Source organism: Ursus americanus, chromosome 26 (genome assembly GCF_024610735.1).
Source record: "Ursus americanus isolate L20-20 chromosome 26, mUrsAme1.1.p, whole genome shotgun sequence".
Classification (NCBI taxonomy): domain Eukaryota; kingdom Metazoa; phylum Chordata; class Mammalia; order Carnivora; family Ursidae; genus Ursus; species Ursus americanus.
In genome coordinates this window covers 16568722-16594179 of record NC_142152.1, presented here as the reverse complement: position 1 = coordinate 16594179, position 25458 = coordinate 16568722, and the positions used below count along the sequence as shown (strand labels likewise).

The 25458-nt window shown below is 37.0% G+C and overlaps 1 protein-coding gene across 10 annotated transcripts in view; it reads right to left on the bottom strand.

The window, feature by feature from the left end:
• PCNX1 (pecanex 1) overlaps positions 1-25458 on the bottom strand; it is a 167489-nt gene that overhangs the window by 116413 nt on the left and 25618 nt on the right. For all 10 annotated transcript variants that reach the window (XM_087856073.1, XM_045807892.2, XM_045807895.2 and 7 more), the window contains exon 2: positions 5253-5461. In XM_087856073.1, the coding sequence (XP_087712199.1) occupies positions 5253-5446 (194 nt within the window). In that variant the 5' untranslated portion in view covers positions 5447-5461. The remainder of the gene's footprint in view (positions 1-5252; positions 5462-25458) is intronic.

Genomic DNA, 25458 nt, shown 5'->3' with positions numbered 1-25458 from the left:
AATGAAAATAATTTGAACTGAAATGCAAAAACGAAAGAAATATGAAACTTTTAAAAGACATAAGAGAATACATTTCTGATCGTTGTGTAGGAAATAATTGCTTCAACAAGACACAAAAAATGCTAATTACCCAAAAATGGTAAATCTTAAATTTAAGACTGTATGCTAATCATAAAACCCCTTAAGAAAAGCAAAATGATAAGCCACAAACCAGGAGAAAATGTCCGTAATGAATATAACCAATGAAGTAGTAGTATCATGAATTTATTTTTAAAATTCCTATTATTCAACTCCAAAGAAAAATGAAACAAGACATGAACAGGCCTTGGAAAGAAAAGAAAAACTAAAAGAATCAAATATGTATGATAAGATGCTCAACCTCATTAGTAATCAGAAAGTTTAACTGAAAGTCCCAATGAGACACACTTATCACTTACTTGAATGGCAAAGTTTTAAAGCTTATCAAAATCAAATATTGGTGAAGTTATGGAACAATAAGAACTTTCACATTCTAATAGTGGGAGTATAAACTGGTACAATCATCTTGGCAAACAGGCTGGAATTATCTAATAAAACAACATGAAAATACCATGAACCAGTTTATATTCACTAGATATACACATGTGTACCAAGAAATACATACAGTAATGTGTCTTCAGGACACATGGATAAATAAAATGGATAAGTAAACTGTAGTCTATTTGCACAGGGGTAGACTATGCAACAGTAAATATGAATAAATGATACCTATAAGCATCAACATGAATAAGCCTATAAAATGCAGTATTTCACACACAAAAAAGCCCCTCACAGAGGAATACAAATAGTGTTATTCTCTTTAGGATATCCTAAGGCAGATAAAATTAATATATGTTTAGTAATATGTACAAAGACTATATAACAAGAAAGAAAAGCAAGGGAATTATTAACATAAAATTCAAGATAATGGTCACTCCTAAAGGAAAAAGAACAGAATGAAATGGGAAAGAGGTACATAAAGGCTTGTATGGTATTTGTATAATAACCTATTAAGTTTTGTGGTGGCTAATCAAGTAGTCACTTGATTCTAATTCTCTAAATTATACTGAATGATATGATTGATAAGCTGTTTAGAAATATATACATTTCACAAAAAAATTTAAACTAGAAGAAAATGGAAAAACAATTCAGTAATGAAAGGAATTAAAAACACAGGGGCGCGTGGGTGGCTCAGCCAATTAAGCGTCTGCCTTCGGCTCAGGTCATGATCTCAGGATCCCGGGATCGAACACCGCATCGGGCTCCTTGCTCGGTGGGGAGAACCTGCTTCTCCCTCTCCCTCTCCCTCTCCCTCTCCCTCTGTCTCTCTCTCTCTCTCTCTCTCAAATAAGAAATAAAATCTTTAAAAAAATTGTTTAAAAGGAATTAAAAACATATAAAATATCCAGAAAAAATAAGATTTAACAATTACTGAGTGATTACTGTATCAAGAATGGTTCTAGGGGTGCCTGGGTGGCTCCAATGGTTGAGCGTCCAACTCTTGACTTCGGCTCGGGTCATGATCTCAGGGTCCTGGGATCAAGCCCCGTGTGGTTGGGCTCTGTGCTTAGCGGGGAGTCGGCTTGAGGATTCTCTCTCCCTTGCCCTCTACCCCTCTCCCCCTTAAAAGAAAAGGAATGGTTCTAAATGCTTTATATATATTATCTCTCATTCATTTTTTGTATCCTATATCATAATATATAGTACTATTATTTGCCTCATCATTCAGATGAGAAAGCCAAGGCATAAAAAGCTTAGGTAACTCCCCTAAGGTCATACAATCAGGAAGTGATTCAAGCCCTGGCAGATTAAGTGCAGAGCCTACGTTCTATTTGTTTACCCATAATACAAGGGTATGCACTTCCTAAAATAGACTTAAAAAATACATAGAACCCATACAAAAAATATGAAATTTTATGAGACAAGTGAAAAAATGGATATATACACCATGTCCCTGATGAGACTTCGTATTTTAAAGGTTGAGATCTCTCCATGTTGAATACACTTATCAAGTCTCATGGAATTTTCTGGAGTATGAGCAAAGAGGGCATCTCACAACAAACTATGTACAGTTGACCCTTGAACAACCCAGGTTTGAACTGCGCAGGTCCACTTATATGTGGATTTTTTTACATTTTACAATATTATAAATGTATTGTCTCTTATGATTTTCTTAAAAACAATGTCTTTTCTCTAGCTTACTTTATTAAAAGAATTAATACACACATAATACATGACATACAAAATATGTGTTAGTTGACTGTTTATGTTCTCAATAAGGCTTCTAGTCAACAGTAGGCTATTAGTTAATGGGGGGGGAGTCAAAACTTATACACGGATTTCTTTTTTTGTTTTGTTTTTTTGTTGTTGTTTTTTAGATTTTATTTATTTATTTATTCAAGAGACAGCAAGAGTGAGAGAACACAAGCACGGGGACCAGCGGAGGGAAAGGGAGAAGCAAAAACCCCGCTGAGCAGGGAGTCCGATGGGGGGCTCGATCCCAGGACCCTGGAATCATGACCCAAGCTGAAGGTAGACAGTTAACCAACTGAGCCACCCACGGGCCCCTATACATGGATTTCTGACTGCACAGGGCGAGAGGTTTGGTGCCCCAACCCCGTCATTGTTCAGGGGTCAGTTGTTTATGCATGAGAAGAACCAAGATAACACTGAAACAGAAAAATACTGAAAAGGGATTCACAATGCTAAATATTAAGCATATTAGTAAGCCATAAAAACAGTACAAAATAAAAATCAAACAAAAACAGAACAAAACAAAACACCAGTGTGGTATAAACAAAAGAGAAAGAGATCAATAGGGCAGAAAACAAAGCCTAGAAATTGACAAACGTATATATGAGTATGCTACATGAAAAGGAAAGTATTTAAAATTACTGGGGGGAAAACACATTACTCTCTCGATAGTGTAAGGACTAACCCAAAAACAAAACAAAACAAAACAAAACAAGAATGTTTTCAGCTTGACTACAATTAAGAATGAAAAATTATAAAAATGCTGAAAGTAGACACAGGCAAACATTTATATAATATGGAGGAAGAAAAAATCTCACACAACTTGGTATCAAAGACAGAACTAATAAGCATTCACAGAATAGAACACATAAAAATAAACTGTGGCATATAAATAAATAAAATGCTATAAACTGAGGAAAAGTATCTGACACAAAATATAAAGAATATTCTTCATAAATACCTTCTCCAAATCAATAGCAAAACTAATCACCAACAGAAAAATAAACAATTCACAAAATAAATATGTGACAATAATAACACAAGAAAAATACACCCATTTAACTAGTAACCCAAAAATTTAAAAATTAAACAATGAGATATCTACCACAGCTTTGTCTAAATACCAAATACTCAATGTTGTCAAAAGTGCAGAAAAAGAAGCCCTCAAATTGCTGGTCATGGTAATGAGAAGGTAAATCTTTGAAATTTGGCAATACATATTGAAAATATAAACTTAAAAATGGGTATAGCTTTCTAGTGTTCTACCTCTGCTAAATTATAATTAAAATTTAAATCATTTAAAATGAAAACATTCCAGGGGCACCTGGCTGGCTCAGTTGGTGGAGAGTGCACTTCTTGATCTTGGGGCTGTGAGTTCGAGTCCCACCGTTGGGTGTAGAGATTACTTAAAAATAAAATCTTTTTTTTTTTTTAATATTTTACTTATTTATTTGTCAGAAAGAGAAAGAGTGGCAGGCAGAGGGAGAACCAGGCTCCCTGCTGAGTAAGGAGCCCGATGTGGGACTCGGATCCCAGGAACCCAAGATCATGAAGGCAGATGTTTAACTGACTGAGCCACCCAGGCATCCCAAAAATAAAATCTTAAAAAAAAAATTTAAACATCACAGTGATCTAACATACTTTAATTATTTTCAAATTTAAATTTGTAACTAAAATCAAGACAGTTAAATTATGACATACCTACAAAATGGAATACTGTGCAGTTATTAAAAATAATATGCAGAAAAAATGCTTTCACTACTTCAAATATTTTCTGAGTACCTATTAGTGACTCTGTTTTAGAACCTGGTAATAAAACAGTTCATAGGAAAAACAACGCCCCTGTCTTCAAGAAGCTTATAATGCAAACGAATAATGAAGTAAGACAATTTCAGGTAGTGATTAGTGCTATGAATAAAATTATTACAGAGGTAAAATATTTGCTCAATGAACAAACAGGTTAATCATGTTAGGGGTGGAGAATAATGTAACTGAAAAGGGATAAACTCAATGTACTGGAAAACAGAAACGTTACCTATCTTAAAAGAGGAGTACCCACTTTTCATATTATACTCAGTGGAAACATCACAGAGTGGTTAAAATGTGGACTCCAGATCAGAGTCCCTGGAATATTTCATCTTTCTCACCCTAGTTTCCACATCTACAAATCAGGAATAATAACAGCATCTATCTCACAGAACTATTTCGAGGACTTACATACATTAAGTGTTCATATAGTAACTGTTTCTTGCAGACTTATTATTAGTGGTACCCATCACTTCTATGAAATCACAATAAACTTCTGACTATGGATAAAATAAATCCTTTGGTCAAGAAGAGAAAGGGGATGAGGCCAAGGCAATGAAGAGAAAGGTGACTGAGAGCCAAAGGAGGAATATTGAGCTGGGAGGGGAAAGAAAACCTCCAGGAGGAGGTGAAAGCTACACAAACTTGAATCCTAAGAGGTCGGTTACACAAAGATGGCGGGAAGGAACAGCGAAGTTTCTAAGGTGAGAATACATAATGAAAAAATACTTACAACAGATTAAGTGAAAATGCAGATTTAAAATGTCAAGTAAAATATTATCACAGTTTGCTTAAGATATATACACTTTTTACTTATACGTATAAATAAAATATAAATGCTAAGATTTATAAACCATGCTTTAAAATTATTTCTTTACACTGTTTCTCGCTGGTTTTGGTCTTTGGTGTGAGTAACTATTTTACAATTATAACTGTTATTGTTGTAGCATGTTATTTAGTAATAAGGCCAGGACACTTATTTAATACCCCACATAGGCCAGTTAGCTTTGCTGGAGTCTAATGTGACGATCTGTACTTGTCTTCGTAGCTCTAGTGGCAAGATCTAACACTGCCTTAAAACCACGTATCAGAACAGAGGCTCAACACAGTAATCACATCATTGTACGCATGCATGATCCACATCCTTACAAACTGAGCGCCATGGGTTTCCTTACCTCGGTCCATTACTGTCTTTTCTTCTAGTTGAACAGTTGCCTGGCTCAGCTTTGGCTTGCTGATCTGGGAACTCATTTGTGTTCCTATCTACAACTTCTCCAGCATCCAGTGCTCTGTGGAGTCGATAGTTGACCATCTTCAGAACAATGAAAACAGCAGCTATCACAGGACAATAAACTGCTACTATAATCATTGAAGAAGGAAGAGCCTTTAAGAGAAAGAAAACAAAGATAGGCATTTAAAAAGATTTCAGATTTAATTAGAGAAATCTGTAACTAAAATGATACGCAGACACACTCACACACAAAACAACAATTATGTTACTAGCACTAAATTATAAAAGACAGCACTGCCCAAAAGAGTAGCCCCTAGCTACATGTAGCTATTGAGTATCTGAGATATGGTTAGTATGAACTGAGATGTGCACTAAGAATAAAATAACACTGGATTTTGGAGATTTAGTATGAGAAAAAAGAATGTAAAACATCTCAATATTTATATTGATTACATGTTGAAATAATGTTTAGATTATATTGGGTTAAATAAAGTACACTACTAAATTTATTCTCATCTGTTTCTTTTTACTTATTTTTAATGTGGCTACTAGAAAATTGTAAATTACATATGTGGCTTGTGTTACATTAACACTGGAGAGTAGAGTATAAAGTCCATGCCTAAAACCTTATGACAAAATTGGAGAGTTAGGTATCACATTACATAACACATGAGTAAGACAGGATTATGGTCCAAATATGTATAAGCCCTGTTTATGTGCTCTCTGTAACTCTCTTCAGGATATAAACATTCTTAGGATTCTAGAAAGTTGTTCTAGTTAAAACTGTTAGAAGAATAACCTTTGAATTGTGACTGAAAATGCAGATAAGACGTGGGAGACATGAAAAATCCAAGGATGTTTTCTTTTCAGTTCTTGAGAACTGCAGCCTGGCAAATGAAAAAAGAAGAATACAGAACAGAATCAAGCAAAAAAACAGATTAACTGAAAAAACTCAGAAGCTTCCTGGGCATGAAGATTGCAGACCCATCATACCTGAGGATCTGCGGATGCGGACCTGAGTCCAGGGGTGACGGGGTGCAGACCACCCCACTTGGCCTCAGAATCACCACTGGCAGAGATTATAAAACTAAACTCAATTTATGCCCATTTTCATGAGAAACAGATCACTCCCGTGTCTGTAGCTCTAAATTTCATAAGATTTAACATCAGTCATCTGAGAACACCGTTCCAAATTTGCTTGGAAAGGTTACTTCGAATTGTTTGAGATGCTGAAACTAAAAAGGGCCTGGCGAACCAGGTGGGTTCAGAATACAAACATGATAAAAGTAAAAAGTTACTTGGTAGGGAGAGAGAAGGAAAGACTGTGAGTTGGAATCAGGAGGGGGAAAAAAAGTAAATCAAGCCACAGTTTACTACTTTTGAGTTGGATGTGGGCATAATAGGTATATATTTGGTATTTTAAAAACTTGGGGGGCGCCTGGGTGGCTCACGGGGCTCCTGGGTGGCTCAGTCGTTAAGCATCTGCCTTCGGCTCAGGGTGTGATTCTAGGGTCCTAGGGTCCTGGGATGAGCCCCGCATCGGGCTCCCTGCTGGGAGCCTGCTTCTTTCTCTCCCACTCCCCCTGCTTGTGTTCCCTCTCTCACTGGCTGTCTCTCTCTGTCCAATAAATAAATAACATCTTTAAAAAAACAAAAACAAAAACAAACTTGGATTAAGAAACCCTTCATGTTAGTGCATCTAAAAAAGTAAACCTGGGGGACGCCTGGGTGGCTCAGTTGTTAAGCGTCTGCCTTCGGCTCAGGGCGTGATCCTAGGGTCCTAGGGTCCTAGGATGGAGCCCTACATCGGGCTCCCTGCTGGGAGCCTGCTTCTTCCTCTCCCACTCCCCCTGCTTGTGTTCCCCCTCTCGCTGGCTGTCTCTCTCCCTGTCAAATAAATAAATAAAATCTTTTTAAAAATTTAAAAATTTTTAAAAATTAAAAAAAATTAAAAAGTAAACCTGGGATCCCAACTTAAATGTCACTGAATGACTGATTAAGGCTTATGATTTTAAATTTTAAAATGTACTTAAAATTTTAGAAAATCCATAAATATCAGGTTTAGAAAAGTTAAGTACTTGGAAAGATTTATTAGATAATCTAAGTACTTAAACATGAATACTAAATTTGTAAGTACAATTTAAAGAGATCTTAAGTGCAATTTAAAGGGATCTTAAGCTATATTTAAAAAAAAAACCCAGACCTCTAAAACATAATTGTTAAGAATGTGTTCAATATGAGTTTGAAACTGTTTTAATTTATAACTTTAAGAAATCTAATTTTTTTGGGAGAAAAAAAAAAAAGCACCCTGAATAACCTTTCCTGAATAGAAAACACACACACACATTGACAAAAATTTCAAAGTAAACACACACACAAACACATAAAATATACTGCTTATTTACAAAGTTCTGCATGATGCCGGTTTCTATATTATATGTTCACATAAGAATTAGAATTCTTGGCAATCATTTAGTTCAACACCTTCATTTTCAGACAGAAAATTGAGGCCTAGTAACTTTGAATGACTCAGCCAAGATTATCCATCTTAAGGACAAAATTAACCAATACTTCTCATGCCTAAGTCAATGCATGTTTTACTATACACTGATACCAATTCCATTTTCAAATATAAAGTGTCAATGAAAAATAAGTCAGAGTTCCATCACTAATCACCATAGTCCATATTAAGATAAAAATTATTGATTATAGTAATTAAGCAGATAGAAAGAGAACAACCTCACCATTATTATTCAGAGTGGTAGACAAATCCAGTGGAAACGTTAATGGCCCCTCCAAATGGGAAAAGAGAAAAGAGACTACTTAATATTGAATGGTCTATCACATCTGCCTGTACAAAGAGTCAAAGATTATGAATGCCTACAACAGATCGAACTAAACTCTCTCCCTATTATATTGCTAACAGTGGATTACTGAATGCCAGGAAACATACTAAATGTACAGGATCTATATAGTAAGTACAGAATTTCTTTTCTTTAAACTTTGAACAGTGAAAAGACTAAAAGCTAAATAAAAATTCAAGTGACCATTTCATACCAGAAACGAGTATCAGATGATGAACACCTGTATTTTCTACTCAAACTACAGAAATTATCCATTTATTTTACACCCTATGGTTTAAATACTTAAGCCTTGTCAGTGGTTACTCTGGAGGTTTCTCAGTGACACAGGACAGCTGTGCTGTAAGTTTCACTTTTCCCAAGGAGGGATAAAAATGCATGGACATACACTGGGCTGTTGTGTGACTTTATTCAAACTTGTTCTCTACTTACATTACTTCACTGGACTCTCAGCTGACCCCAGCACAGCTAAAAATATTAGTATGATTGTAAATGTATCATAAACCTTCCCTGTAACTACCTTACTAATATCACAAGAAAATTTTAAATGGTGTCTACCTTTACAAAATTTCAGTGTGGTTCCCCTAAAATCAAACACCAAACAACCAAAGACCAGTTAGGACACCTATCCCTCAGTTTTATGATTATATAAAAAAAGTGCAAACCAAGTAGTATTTACTAGCTGCTTTTATATTTTATTAAATTAGATATATTGATACTGTGTTTTCAAAGAAAGATTTTCAAAAACATTCATAATTCTATTTATCAAAAGTATCATCTCATGGGAAAGCAGGTTCTTTTTCTGGGGGAAAAAACTTGTATGAAATAAAATTGCTTATTTTTCTGTTAAAAATACAATTTTTGTATCCTATTGATAATCCAATTCTAAATTAAAAATCTATTTTGAAATTTGGGGCAGGTACCTATTTACATATTTTTTAAATATTTTAAGTTTGCTTTTTTAAAGTTTTTTTAAGTAGGCTCCACACCCAACATGGGGCTTGAACTCACCACCCTGAGATCAAGAGTCATATGCTCTATGGACTGACCCAGCCAGGTGGCCCTGGTAGGTACTTACTGACTTAAGATTAATTATGTTCCATAACAGACAATACTTTAAAATGTACTAATATTTCCAAAGGCCATGTTTCATCCTAGTTATAATACTTTATCATTGATGTTACCTTCAAGTTAATGTTGATGTGACCAAGCATATTAACTGCTCTCTGATAATAAAAGCCAATCTATTTTACCTTCACTTCAAGGTCTATCTACAGGTATAAATTGCTTATATGGAAAGGTTGGTTTTACTTCTTCCCTAAGATACCACAAACAGTGGACGTCAGCAAATGAAGATGGGTAGCAGGTGGTATAATACTGATGTGGACAAACAAGGCCCTCACTGAATACTCAGAAAGGTCACAGCACCACAAGCTCTCGATAAAGACCTGCAGAGTCATCAGACTTCAAGGGCTCTTCTTATACATCTTAAATTATCTACGCATCTTACACATCTTATGCATCAAAACTTATAATATGAAAACAGACAAGCTGGGTATTTTTTTAGTTCGGTAATATGCTATACGGGGATTTGCTTATTTATGCAATCACACTCAAGTATTCACTCCAGTTCAGTCAGAAATCGGTGGTCTATAATCTAAAGGTTATCAGAATGGTAGACTATCACCCACAACTGAGGTCAAAAATTTTTTAACAAATCTCTTAAAATAGCTATCATTAATGTAAAACACCTTATATGTTTCTTCCCTTTTTCCACTATTGAAAGTCCCTTATTATTTAAGGCAACGTTTACCAAACGTTTGGCATCACAGCCTTTATGCGTATTCAAGGAAACATGTGAACCGTGTATTTTACATGAGATTCATCACATCTTAATCACATCTTAATTTCTTTTTTTTGAAAGATTTTATTTATTTATTTAACAGAGAGAGAGACAGCCAGCAAGAGAGGGAACACAGGCAGGGGGAGTGGGAGAGGAAGAAGCAGGCTCCCAGTGGAGGAGCCCGATGTGGGGCTCGATCCCAGGACTCTGGGATCACGCCCTGAGCCGAAGGCAGACGCTTAACGACTGAGACACCCAGGTGCCCCCACATCTTAATTTCTTAAACTGACAGATGGATTAAAGACTTTAATGTAAAGAGCGAAACTTTAAAAATTTTAGAAGAAATATAAAAATATTTTTATGACCTTTAGGATATTTAAGCACGATTCTCGCAGCACACACTATAAAGGACTGATGAATTATAATTAAGAACTTCTGTTCAAGAGACACTATAAGCTTATAGATCCATTAAAACATGTATCATTATATAGGTATACGTACGTATTTATATATGTACGTATAGATGCAATACATAAAGAACACACATAAAGAATTCTTTTGAAATCGGTAACAAAGAGGCAAACAAACCAATGAAAACAAAGGACAATAAATGGACCTTACACAGAAAAATATATATAAATAGCCAATAAAAACAACAAATGAAAACATGTTCGACTTTATCAGTAATAAACAAAATAGAATTTAAAGCCACAGTGTAGGGGCACCTGGCCCAGTCAATAGAGAATGTGACTCTTGATCTCAGGGTTGTGAGTTCAAGCCCCCACGTTGAGAGTAGAGCCTACTTAAAAAGTAAAAAAGAAACCCACAATATATCATTTAATACCCATCTGTGTAGAAAAAACTAAGTATGGGGGCGCCTGGGTGGCACAGCGGTTAAGCATCTGCCTTCGGCTCAGGGCATGATCCCGGCGTTATGGGATCGAGCCCCACATCAGGCTCCTCTGCTATGAGCCTGCTTCTTCCTCTCCCACTCCCCCTGCTTGTGTTCCCTCTCTCGCTGGCTGTATCTATCTCTGTCGAATAAATAAATAAAATCTTTAAAAAAAAAAAGAAAGAAAGAAAAAACTAAGTATGGAGAACCAGAGTACCAAAGTATAAAGTATTGGCAGAAATACAAATTTATAGATAAATCACCCAAGATCTAGCAATTCCTATCGTAAGTATAAAATTGATATAAACTCTTGTATATGCAACACTATAAGACGTTCATACAAAAAAACAGAGCAAAAACGTAATTGCAAATCGGAAGGAAAATGGGAAACTGTAGACTAGTTACCAGTGGAGTATGACAGTGAAAACTGCAGCCAAATGCAGCCACAGTAACTGTACAAATACAGTATTATATTCCAAACATAAACTTAAGCTTTACTGTATTTTCTTGATATATTTTTTTGGTAATGAGTATGTATTTCTTTTATAATTAGAAGCAAAGAGCTAAAATTTTAATAGTGATAAAAAGGTTTTCATATTAGCTTTCATCTTTTACAGAGATATGATCTATATTCATCTCAATAATGGATGACTTAGCAATAGATCAAATTCCAGTCAAGGCAGTTTCTCACCTTACTCCTTATTTGCAAAAAGTTAAAAAATATCTCAACTCTCAATTATACATCCCTAATAATGGCACCAAGTACTAATGGCTGTTAGACAGCGCTAGATATTCAGATCAAATATAGACCCCCAAACAGTGGTAAGCCTCCTTACTGAGATACTGTGTTAGATATTTTTAATAAGATCATCTCTCTTTAAAGTTGGATGGATAGAAATGCCAATCAAAACTACAAAGAAATATTACCACACACCATTAGGATGGCTACTATCAAAGAAGGGAGGGAGGAAAGATGAGAAAAAAACAAGTTTTGGCAAGGAGGTGGGGAAACTGGAATTTCTGCGCCCTGTTGATAGGAATGTAAAATGGTGCAGCCTCCATGAAAACAGTATGGTGACTCCTCAAAAAATTAAAAGTAGAATTACCATGTTTGATCCAGCAATCCTACTTCTGAGTACTTATCCAAAAGAATTAAAAGCAGGATCTCAAAGAGATATTTATACACCCTTGTTCACAGCAACGATACGCACAATAGCCAAGAGATGGAAGCAATGCAAATATCCATCCATGGATGATAAACAAAATGTGGCCTATACATATCATGGAATATTATTCAGCCTTTCAAAGGAAGGAAATCCTGTCATATGCTACAACATAGATGAGCCTTGAGGCCAGCTGCCAACTGAAATAACTAAATCACAACAAGACAAAATACTGGATGATTCCACTTATACCCGGTATCTAAAGTAGTCAGATTCACAGAAATAGAAAGCAGAATGGTGGTTACCAGAGGCTGGCAAGAGGAAGAAAGAGAGAGTTGTTGTTTAATAGGTATAGACTTTGTTTCATATTACGAGAAAGTTCTGAAGATCCAATGCACAACAATGTAAATATACTTAACGTTACCAAATAATACACTTTAAAAATGTGTTTAAATGGCTAATTTTATGTTACGTGCACAGTTTAGTCCCTTAAATTCTGATAGTTTATCCTTAACATTAAAAAAAGGAAAACCAATCTGTGATGGATTCAAGCTATTCAACATGCCAAATACATTTCTGATAGGACTCTTGAGAAAGACACTTGGAATCACAAAAATAATCATACTAGATTTATCACAGTCGTGAAATAAATTTATCTTGTGTTTCATTTCAGAAATCGAGTTACCTCCCCCCTATGCTACACACTGCATGGCAGAAAAACAATCTTTTATACAGAGCTCATTTTTATGTGCAGCAGCAATGTAAAGACATATGCTCACTACCTATGCTTAGATTCTTAATTTTCATTATTTTGAACACCAGTGAATCAAAATCTGGAAGCATACAGTTAACAAGTATTTCCTTAATAAATTTGTAGCTATTCTCAAGCAGAACTGATTTCAATGCATATTTTTCAGTTCACGTTACAAAGTGATTATCAGCTATCTAATAGTAACAACCACATCTTACACTTAGATATAGATATCAACTGACATCTAATACTTGGTGATTACCATGTACCAGGCACACTTCTAAGTGTGTTATGTATATTAACTCATTTAACCCTCATGATCACCTCATGAAGATGGCACTGTGATTCTTTTATTTTTACAGATGGAGAAACTGAGGCACAAGGAGATAAGTAACTTGCCCAAGGTCTCAGAATGAGGCATTTAGGAGCAGTTTGACTCCAGACTCCTTGCTCTTAATCATGACACCTACCTGCCTCTAAATCAAAGGCTGGCAAACCTTTTCCATTTAAAGGCAAATAAAAAATATTTCATGTGTTACAGGTCATAGGATCTGTTGCAACTGAACTCTGCTGTTAGCAGTGTGAAAGCAGCCCTAGACAATACTGACAACATATGAACACAAAAGCATGGTGTTTTCCCATAAAACTATTTTTATAGACACTGAAATTTCAATTTCCTGTAATTTTCACATAGCATGAAACATTACTCTTTTTATTTTTTCCAATAACTAAAATATGTTTAAAAAAAAAAAAAAAGGTCAGGGCACCTGGGTGGCTCAGTCCTTAAGCGTCTGCCTTTGGCTCAGGGCGTGATCCCAGAGTCCTGGGATCGAGCCCCGCATAGGGCTCCCTGCTCTGCTGGGAGCCTGCTTCCTCCTCTCCTAGTCCCCCTGCTTGTGTTCCCTCTCTCGCTGGCTGTCTCTCTGTCAAATAAATAAATAAAATCTTGGAAAAAAAAAAAAAAAAAAAAGGTGGGGGCACCTGCGTGGTGCAGTCAGTTAAGCAACCAACTCTTGGTTTCAGCTCAGGTCATGACCTCAGGATCATGAGGTCGAGCGTCAGACTCCCTGCTCAGCACAGAGTCTGCTTGGGACTCTCTCTCCTTCTCCCTCTGCCCCTCCCCCCATGCTCCCTCTCCCTCTCTTTAAAATAAATAAATCTGAAACCAAAAAAACCAAAAAGCAAAAAACAAAAACAAAAAACAAAAACAGGGAGACACACCTCTGCTTACTCACTCTAATGGAAAATCCCTTTTGGCTTATTCACAAAAAGAATATAAAAGGATAAGCTAATTCCTACCATGTGCAGAACAGTTGCCTATTTATACCACCTTTCGTTCCTGGCAAACAGAGAATACTGAAGGAAAACGGAGGAAAAGGAGGGCTTAGTAGAAAATGAGTGTCAATTAAGGGTAAGGAAACAGGTTAGGTCAGAAAGGAAATGAATTAAGCCTTACAGTTTTCACATACAGGTTGCCCCCAAAGAACTTTAAAAAGGCCTTCATGTCACAATCATGGCTCTAGGAATTCAGGCTTCTTTCCACAGTCTCCTTTGGGGGGGGGGGGGTGTAAAGCATTCCAGGTAGATATTTCATTTCAGAAGACAGGGTTGCAGAGGGAAAGGGAAAAGTACTCCCAATGCTGAGATGCACACATACTTTCCCATAGAAAACACACACATACACACACACACACACACACACACACACACACACAAATATAATTTTCTGTAAATGCAACTACACAATAAGTCAAATTGATTTCAGAGGGCCAACTGGGAACCTCTGTAATAAACTCAGAATACCTCTTCCCCAAAGGCAACTAACTGACTTACAAGTGAACCATTAGAACTTGAGCCGACCCATATTTCTGCAGCAGTTTGAATTTTATCTATATAATATTTTAATACGAATAGGATCATGAAAAATACCAGATACTATCATTTAGATCTATTTATATTTGCATTTTATATTTATGTCACTCTATAGTATGTATTTGTATTTACATTTTTAGCTACAGTTGGATGCTCTTCTTAGGGAAGTAACATTTAAAATCACATATTACCCAGATGAAAAGGAACCAAAATAATATAGTACATATAACTCATCATCAACATATATTTACTGGCAGCTAGAGATGGGCAGCTTAAAGTATATCTGAGAAGATGGCATGGATATGAAAAGCAAAGACTAAAAAAAAAAACCCCTAACAAAAAAAAGGATACATACTGATGAACTAAAATAATTACATATATTTTATAGGAATTTTCCCATACTTTTATTTTTTCCAGTAAAAAAATATTTATGTATAAATATAATTATAATAAACATATTTAGATAAACTATTTCAAAATATATATTCCCAAATACAATTAGCCAATAACGTAAATGATATAGACGGAATTAGTGATTCACAAAAATCCTTTCCAAAACTAATCCATCCTCACCTATGTGTTGAAATGGCTTTCTAATGAGATTAAGATACCCAAGCCAACAAGCAGAAGCCAAACTAAAGTACAATAAAAAATAACTGATACACCTGGAAATTTTAACTGGTTATTAAACTGTAAGAACAGCAAATAAAAACAGAAAGGTAGAGATATTTATGCATCTAAATTAAAGACTCGTACATTTATCATTCATACATTTATTCATGTTGAATAAAGAACTTCATTCTTTACCAAAAAATTCCCCAAATGAAATCTGAAAGAATTATTATCTAAGAACATAACTTGAGAAGCACCAATGTTTTGATTCACGAATGTTTTTTTGAGAAAACCTAATCACACTAGAAAGAGAATAGGGTATCCTATGCCAAGATCTTGACTCACATTTCCTCTCGTAAATTAATAACTTGACATTGTAGTGTATAAATCAATCTTTTATTAATCAATCTAAATAAATCCTTGACTAATTTGATAAAAACAATTCAGTATATTGATAAAAATTCATTTAAGTAGTAAATATGAGGACCAGAAGCCGGTCACAAAGTTCAACTTTAAATAGTATGACCTATTTCTTTATTCCATTTGTTTCTGATATATTTTACTGAAACAATTTTTCCAGGATTCATAGTAAGTGAAAATAAGAATTCATTAACGTCTGTCTACATGAACTTGCAATTTTGAAAAATAGCAGCTAGGTTATTACCTCACAAAATGTCAGCTGAGGATCTATCCAATAGGATTATCTTTAGGTCAATGCATATAAAATAATGGATTCTTAGGGGGCCCAGGTGGCTCAATCAGTTAAGCGTCCAACTCTTGATTTTGGCTCAGGTCATCATCTCAGAGTCGTGAGATCGAGCCCCACATGGGACTCCACACGGGGCATGAAGCCTGCTTAAGATTCTCTCTCTTCCCCTCCCTCTGCTCCTTCCCCCTGTGCAAGTTCTCGCTCTTTCTTAAAAAAAAAAAGAAAAAAAAAGAATGTAAATCAGTAAGATGTATAAATTAAATGCATACTCTTAAGAATATTAACAACCCACATACCATTTTGGCCTGAGCTCATAGAATTTGCTTGAAACAGAAAGATGGTATTGCATGCTGTATAAATTCATCTCTATCTTTAAAAATAAATCCTAGGGGTGCTTGGGTGGCTCAGTCAGTTAAGCACCAGACTCTTGATTTCAACTCAGGTCATGATCTCAGGCTCGTGAGATCGGGCCCCCCCCCACCCCGCCACAGTGCAGTTCGACGCTGGGTATGGAGCCTGGATAAGATTCTCTCTCTTTGCTCTCTGCCCCTCCACCCCCTACTCACGCACGCATGCTTTCTCTCTCTAAAAAAAAAAAAAAAAAAAAAAGTAAATGCTAAAATCAGGCAAGATATGATATACACTAGATTTAAGATGAGGTAAATAACGCTTAACAGAAAAAATGAATTAAGGAGTGAATATAGCATATTTAATACCACCATTTACTCATTGTCCATAATGGCAACTCTGACACACTTAACTCAGTGAATATGAGCTTTATTCATTGATTCAACATGTATTTACTAAACGCCTATTAAGTCCCAGATACTCCTTGAAAGAATGGTAATACTGCGGGGAACCCGGGTGGCTCAGTCGGTTGAGAATCTGCCTTTGGCTCAGGTCATTGAGCTCTCTGCTCAGCAGGGAGTCTGCTTCTCCCTCTCCCTCTGTCAAATAAATGAATAAAATCTTTTTTAAAAATGGTAATACTGCGATAAGCAGATCCTTACTCTTCTTGAGCTTCTTACAAGAATGACTAATTTCGTGTTCTACCCAGCACCAGGTACTTTAAGTGGATTATCTCCCAACAATGCTTTGAATAAAGTACTATTATTACCTCCATCTATGGATAAGAAAACTTGAGGCTATGAAGTCATTTGCCCACAGTTCATAAGCGGTAAAAAGAGTCGAACTCCAGTGGTTGAGAATCTGAGTTTTGTGGGGGTTTAAGTTTATTTATTATTTTCTACATCCAATGTGGGGCCTAAACTCACAACCCCAAGATCAAGAGTTGCAGGCTCTTCTGAGTGAGCCAGTCAGGTGCCTCAAGAATCTGAGTTTTTAACCACTACACTAGGCAGTCTTCCCTCCAAGGCAGTGTTCCACAACTTTTTCCCCCCATTATCACCCTAAGGAGCCTTTTCAGACATTTTTTCCTAATCACTCCTGGGAAATAATTGAAATTATATATATATTGGTTTCTGCCCCTGGTTGCTGGCACAGAGCTCCTAAAACCCTTGGAATTCCTAAGTGATAAGAGCCCTAGGAGCATCTTTTTCTAATATTGGTCTTTGACTTGGGTTCCTGACATCTAAATCCCTTGGAATCTTCTGGGTGATCGGAATGTCTTTGTTCTAATGAGGGGCTCCTGGATGGGGGCTGGTCACCAGAAAGACCAAGCCACGATTAGAAGCTTGGGATTTCAGGGGTGCCTGGGTGGCTCAGTCGTTAAGCGTCTGCTTCGGCTCAGGGCGTGATCCCAGGGTCCTGGGATCGAGCCCCACATCAGGCTCCTCCACTGGGAGCCTGTTTCTTCCTCTCCCACTCCCCCTGCTTGTGCTCCCTCTCTCGCTGGCTCTCTCTCTCTGTCAAATAAATAAATAAAATCTTAAAAAAAAAAAAAAAAAAAGCTTGGGATTTCAGAGAAGGAGAGGGTCTGGAAATGGCCATTTCAGAGAAGGAGAGGGGCTGGAAATGGAGTTAATAACTGATGACGCCTACATGAGGAAGCCTTCACAAAATCCCAGGAGTATGGGGTTTGGAGAGCTTCCAGGTTGGTGAACAGGGGGAGGTGCTGGAGAATGGTGCACCAGAGAGGACATGGACCCTCTGCAGCCCTTCCCATACACCCTGCCCTACCACCTTTTCCAGCCGGATGCTCATCTGCGTGCTTTATCACACCATTTTGTAATAAACTGGTAAACAGTAAGTAAACTGTTTTCCTGAGTACTGTGAGCCACTCTAGCAAATTAACTGATTCTGAGAATGGAGTCACAGGAACCTCCAAATTATAGGGAATGAGTCAGAAGCACAGGTGACAGGGGCGCCTGGGTGGCACAGCGGTTAAGCGTCTGCCTTCGGCTCAGGGCGTGATCCTGGTGTTGTGGGATCGAGCCCCACATCGGGCTCCTCCGCTGTGAGCCTGCTTCTTCCTCTCCTACTCCCCCTGCTTGTGTTCCCTCTCTCGCTGGCTGTCTCTATCTCTGTCAAATAAATAAATAAAATCTTTAAAAAAAAAAAAAAAAAGAAGCACAGGTGACAATCTAGCCTTGTTATGGGCATCTGAATTGGGGGGAAGGAAACTGTCTTGTGGGACTGAGTCCTTAACCTGTGGGATCTGATACTCTCTCCAGGTAGTGTCAGAACTGAACTAAACTGTAGGACACTCAGATGGTTACTCAGAGAACTGCATGGTATGGGAAAACCCCCACACATTAGAAACGCTTTAAGTGTGGTAGCAGCCTAAGAGTAAAAGAAAAACACATGGAAGCGTAGGTTTTTCAAAACCTCCCCCTCATGAAATTTTATCACCAGATACACTAATGCTGTATGTACTATACATACATGTGTACTTTACACATAAAAACATTTCTTCACCACCACCACCACCACCACCATCCTCCCCCATCAAGTAACTAATTTTCACCCCTTGAGGGCAACACCATATCCACTGAGAAAGTTTGCCCTAGAGCAAGTTTCTTAACCTCAGCAATGCTGGCATTGGGGGCCAGGTAATCCTACATTATGGGTGCTGCCGTAGGCATTGAAGGATGTCTAGTACCATCCGTGGCCTCCACCAACTAGAAACCAAGTAGTAACTGTAGCAAAGTTCAGTTGAATCTCCCAGGCCTAGAAACATGCTGGTAAGTAGCAGCAATTGCTTCTCTTGCTGCCCTTTACACAATCGTAAGAACTACAGTTCCTGATTTTGCCCACGAAAACACTGCAGTGGATGGGATATAAGCAGACTGCAAATGCTGTATCTCTGTAGCTGGTGTGAAGGAGCACATGCAAGAGCAGCAGTAAGAAGGAAACTATTTTATATAAACACAGGCAGGAAAGAACCCCATTAGACCAATAAGTGAAAGGACATTAAAGTTTAATAAAATCCATTTATAATACATGCCATAGAATAAGGCTAAGTAACCCCTCCCACCAAAATGATGAGTGAGACAAATGATCTCACTTTAAGTATAGATGAGAACCATAACGAAATCCCCAGGAGAACATTGTGTTTTATAATGGGCTTCCATTGTATTCACACAATATGCGGTCAAGAGGAGCCAAGATTAAGGATATAATTAGATAGTGATGGGAAGGGCAGCTCTGAGAGTTTCAGATTCAGAATACATATCAAAAAAGATCAGGGGACACTAAATTCATCTCAAACCGATCACAGGTAAGCCTTTCAGGAGATTAATCAGAAAAGCATCTCGTGCATCAGTGTGGAGAAGGCTGGGGAAGAGTGATGTGCTGGTGGTCCTGAGGTCAAAGGGGAAAAGCGGCAAGGCAAGGTGCATGACCCTGAGCCAGTTTCCTCAACTGTCAAACGGGGTAACAGCATCTTCATTTCACACGGCTATGGAGACGATTAAAGGAGAAAACGTGAGCGTGGATGATGCCTGGGCATGTAATAATGGCACAATAACCATGATGTTTTTAATCCCGTTTAAGCACTGTAGTGGCAAAAAAACTAAGATAAGCGAACAGAAAGACCTCCGAATAGAAATGGTTCAGAGCAACCAAAGATGAGCTACAAAAAAGATGAGCTAGGTAAGACTTGTGAGACCTCAGAATACCCAGAGGTAAATATTTTGCTTCATGGTGCACAACCAAAGTCATTAAAAAATAGAGACGTTTCTATAACACAGTAAAGAAAAAGGAATCTATACTTCAGACAAAAATATATTATGCTTAATAGTAAAACACTAGCATTCCCATTAAAGCAGGGAACCAGGTAAGGCTGTCCATATTTTCAACATTATTTAATACAGATACATAAGGGCGCCTGGGTGGCTCAGTCAGTTAAGCGGCTGCCTTCGGCTCGTGTCATGATCCCAGGGTCCTGGGATCAAGCCCTGAGTCGGGCTCCCTGCTCAGCAGAAAGCCTGCTTCTCCTTCTCCCTCTGCCTCTGCCTGCTGCTCTGCCTACTTGTGCTCTCTATCAAATAAATAAATAAAATCTTTAAAAAAAAAAAAAAGTACCATGCAGGGCAATTACACAATAGAAAAAAGTATAAATATTGGAAAGAACTTCAAATTATTTTTTTACAAACATAATTAACTGCATATTTGAAAATGTTTCTACGATAAGCAGAAATTATTAGAAAAAAATAAGCTAATTTCATAAAGTGGTTGCAAAATCAATAAATTGAAATCACTCGTTTTAGATGGGATCCTGAAACAGAAAAAGAACATTAGGTAAAAACTAAAGAAATCTGAATAAAATACGGACTTTCAAGTTAATGATTTATCAAATATTGGTTCATTGGTTGTGACAAATGTACCATAGTAATCCAAGATGTAATCAACAGGAAAAAAATGAGTGCAGAATACATGGGGCAACTTTTCTGTAAGTCTACAACTATTCTAAAATAAGTTATTTTGGGGGAACCTGGGTGACTCAGTCGGTTAAGCATCTGCCTTCGGCTCAGGTGGTGATACCAGGATCCTGGAATTGAGTCTCGCATCAGGCTCCCTCCTATTCCCTCTCCCTCTGCTGCTCTCCCTGCTCGTGCTCTCTTGCTCGGTCTCTCTCTCTCTCTCAAAATAAATAAATAAAATCTTTGAAAAAAAAACCACAAAATAAAATAAAATGTTTTTTTAAATCAATAGTTCTCTTGTATGTAAGCAATGACCAGTTAGAAAGAGCGAAAGAAATGGTTCTACTTACACTGTGTTAGAAATTAAAATCTAACAATAATAATACTAAGGGAAAATGTACAAGGTTGACAGAAAAAAAAACTAAAAAAGAAAATTCTCTTTAGGGACATAAAACAAAGAGATCACCTTAACTCAGTATCATAATGATGTCAAATTTCCCTCCCTGAAGTAATCTACAAATTCAATGCCTTCCAACCACAAATTCCATAGCATCCCCAGGAAACAACAAGATGGATAAACATGCAAGAATAGCAAAAAAACAAACAAAAAACTAATAAGACTATCAACAATCCTACTATGAAAGAAAAACATATACGTATATAAAACAAGGGTTACAAAAAAAAATACAGTATTCACATAAGAGCTGATAAAACAGAAACCAAATACACCAGTGGGAACTTAGATTATGAAAAAGATGGCATTTAAACTACTAAAAAAATATGAGATGGTTTAATAAATTAGGTTGATTGGGACAACTACCTATCAAAAAAAATTTTTTTTAACTAGATGCTCACATATTGCTTACAGCAAAATAATTTCTAGATGGGCTAGACTATAAAATTATTAGATGCTTGCAATTATATTACAAAGACCTAATCTTAATATGTAACAGTGTTTAGATACCAATAAGAAACAAGCTAAGAGAAAATGGATAAAGCACATGAACTCTTCAGAGAGCAATGGGGAAAAAAACCCCAAACTCTTAAGCTTATAAAAAGCTGCTCAACCCCAAAGTAAGATATGCAAATCAAACCACTCTAAGATACTATTTCTTACTTATGAAAATAGCAAAACTATGTGAAGCTGTGGTGCATGTGAGCACAAACGGATCTCTCATGTATTGCTTCCAAGCATGCTAAGGGAGTAATACAACCCCTCTGAGGGGCAATTTGGTAGTATCTTTCAAAATTACAAAAGCATTCATCCTCTGAACAAGCAATCTCATTTCTAGGAATTAATCGTAATAGTATACCTGGACACATCTGAGATGACATTTATACAAATTATTTACCCCAGTACACTTTGTGTTAGAAGTTGGCAAACAAATTAAATGTCTACATATAACATACATGCATATAATATATAAAATATATATGTTAATGTATATATTAATACATCATATGTTATATGAGAGTATTAATGCATATAATTACATACACAATATATAAATTAAACATATATATAAATAATATAGCCACACGATGGAATTCTATGCAACTGTCTAAAAAAAAAAACTGAACCCAACAAACAAAAATCCAGGACCAACAGCTTCACTGGTGAATTCTACCAAACATTTAAAGAATACCAATCCTTTTCAAACTCTTCCAAAAAAGAAAAAAGGAAGGAACAGTTCCAAACTCATTTTATGAGGCCAGCATTACCCTAATGCCAAAACCAGACAAGGACACCACAAGAAAATTACAGACCTATATCCCAGATGAACATAGATGCAAAAATCCTCAAGAAAATATTAACAAACCAAATTCAATAATCCATTAAAAGAATCCTGGGGCACCTGGGTGGCTTGAGCATCTGTCTGCAGCTCTGATCATGATGTCAGGGTCCTGGGATTGAGCCCAGCATCAGGCTCCCTGCTCAGCAGGGCGCCTCCTTCTCCTTCTGCCTCTCCCCCCTGCCCATGCTCCTGCGCGCTCTCTCAAATAAAGAAATAAAGAAAAAAGAATCCTACACCATGATCAAGTGAGATTTAGTCTAGAGATGCAAGAATGGTTTCACACCTGCAAATCAGGGGCGCCTGGGTGGCTCGGTCAGGTAAGCATCTGCCTTCAGCTCAGGTCATGATCCCAGGGCCCTGGGATAGAGCCCCCCTCCTTGGGCTCGCTGCTCAGCAGGGAGCCTGCTTCTCCCTCTCCCTCTGCCTACTGCTCCCCCTGCTTGTGCTCTCTCTGTATCAAATGAATGAAATCTTTATTAAAAAATCTGCAAATCAATGTGATAGACCACATTAACAAAATGATGGATAAAAATCATATGATCAGCTCAAAAGATGCAGAAAAAGCATCTGACAAAAGTCAACATCCGTTTATAAAATTCTCAACAAAGTGGGTATAGAGGGAACATACTTCAACATAAAGGCCTCATATAACAAGCCCACAGTTAATATTATACTTAACAGTGAAAAGCTGAAAGCTTCTAAGATCAGGAGCAAGACAAGGATACCCACTCTTAACACTTTTATTCAACACAGTATTAGAAGTCCTAGCCAGAGCAATTAGGTAAAGAAAAGGCATTCAAATTGGAAAGGAAGAAATAAAACTATTTGTAGATGACATATTATATTTAGAAAACCTCAAAGACTGTTTAAACCAAAATACCAAAAAAACTGTTAAAATAAATTAATTCAATAAAGTTGAGGATTTAAATCAATATACAAAATCAATATACAAAAATGTGTTGTTTCTTTTTTTAAAGATTTACTTTTTGAGGTGGGGGAGGGAATGCACACAGAGAGGCAGAGGGAGAGAATCCTCAAGCAGACTGGCCGCTGAGCACCGAGCCCAACAGGGGGCTCGACACCATGACCCATGAGATTATGACCTGAGCTGAAACCAAGAGCCAGCCACTCAACCGACTGAGCCACCCAGGCACCCTTGTTATGTTTCTATACACTAATAACAAGCTATCAGAGAGGGGCGCCTGGGTGGCTCAGTCGTTAAGCGTCTGCCTTCGGCTCAGGGCCTGATCCCAGGGTTCTGGGATTGAGCCCCGCATCTGGCTCCCTGCTCCACTGGGAGCCTGCTTCTCCCTCTCCCACTCCCCCTGCTTGTGTTTCTTCCCTGCTGTCTCTCTGTCAAATAAATTTAAAAAATCTTAAAAAAAAAAAAAAAAAGCTATCAGAGAAATTAAGAAAACAATCCCATTTACAACTGCATCAAAAAGAATAAAATACCTAGGAATAAATTTAACCGAGGAGGTAAAAGACCTGTACACTGAAAACTATTAGACACTGATGAAAGAAACTGAAGGAGGACCACAAATAAATGGATAGTCTATGCTCATAGATTGAAACAATTAATATTGCTAAAATGTCCAGGGACGCCTGGGTGGTACAGTTGGTTAAGCATCTCACTCTTGGTTTCAGCTCAGGTCATGATCTCAGGGTCGTGAGATCAAGCCCCATGCTGGGAAACTCTCTCTCCCTCTCCCCTCCCCGCCAATAAATCTTTTTTAAAAATTGCTAAAATGTCCATACTACCCAAAGCAATTAGACTCAACACAATCCCTACCAAAATTTCAATGTAATTTTTCAGAGAAATAGAAGAAACAATCCTAAAATGTGTATGGGACCACAAAAGACTCAAAGGAGTCATAGCAATCTTGAAAAAGAAGAACAAAACTGGAGGCATCACATTTCCTGATGTCAAACTATATTACAAATCTGCAATAATTGAAACAATATGGTATTGGCACAAAAACAGACACAGAGATCAGAACAGAATAAAGAGCCCGGAAAAACACCCACACATATATGGTCAATTAACTTACAATAAAGCAGCCAAAATATACAATGGAGAAAGGACAGTCTCTTCAATAAATGGTTTTGGGAAAACTGGACAATCACATGCAAAAGAATGGAACTGGACCACTATCTTACACCATACAAAGTTACTAAAAATGGATTAAAGACTTAGAAACCTAAGACCTGAAACCATAAAACTCCTAGAAGAAAACACAGGAAGGAAGCTCCCTGACATGAGTCCCTGTTTTGCGGGGTTGACACCTTAAGCAAAGCAACAAAAGCAAAAATTAACAAGTAGAACTACATCAAACTAAAAAGCTCTGCACAGCAAAGGAAACCATCAGCAAAATGAAAAGGCAAACTGCTGAATGGGAGAAAATACTTGCAAATCCTATGTATGATAAGAGGCTAATATGCAAAATATATAGAGAACTCCTGTAACTCAACAGCAAAACACCAACCAGATTAAAAAATGCGTGGAGGATCTGAATAGACATTTTTCCAAAGACATAAAGATGGCCAACAGGTACATGAAAAGGTGCTCAGCATTACTACCAGGGAAATGCAAATCAAATCCACAGTGAGCTATCACCTCACACTTGTTAGAATGGCAATTATCAAAAAGACAGTAAATAACGAGTGTTGGCAACGATGTGGAGAAAAGGGAACTTTTGTGCACTGCTGATGGGAATGTAAATTGGTGCTATGGAAACAGTATGCAGGTTCCTCAAAAAGTTAAAAATAGAACTAACATATAATGCAGCAATTCTACTTTTGGGTATTTATCCAAAGGAAACAAAACA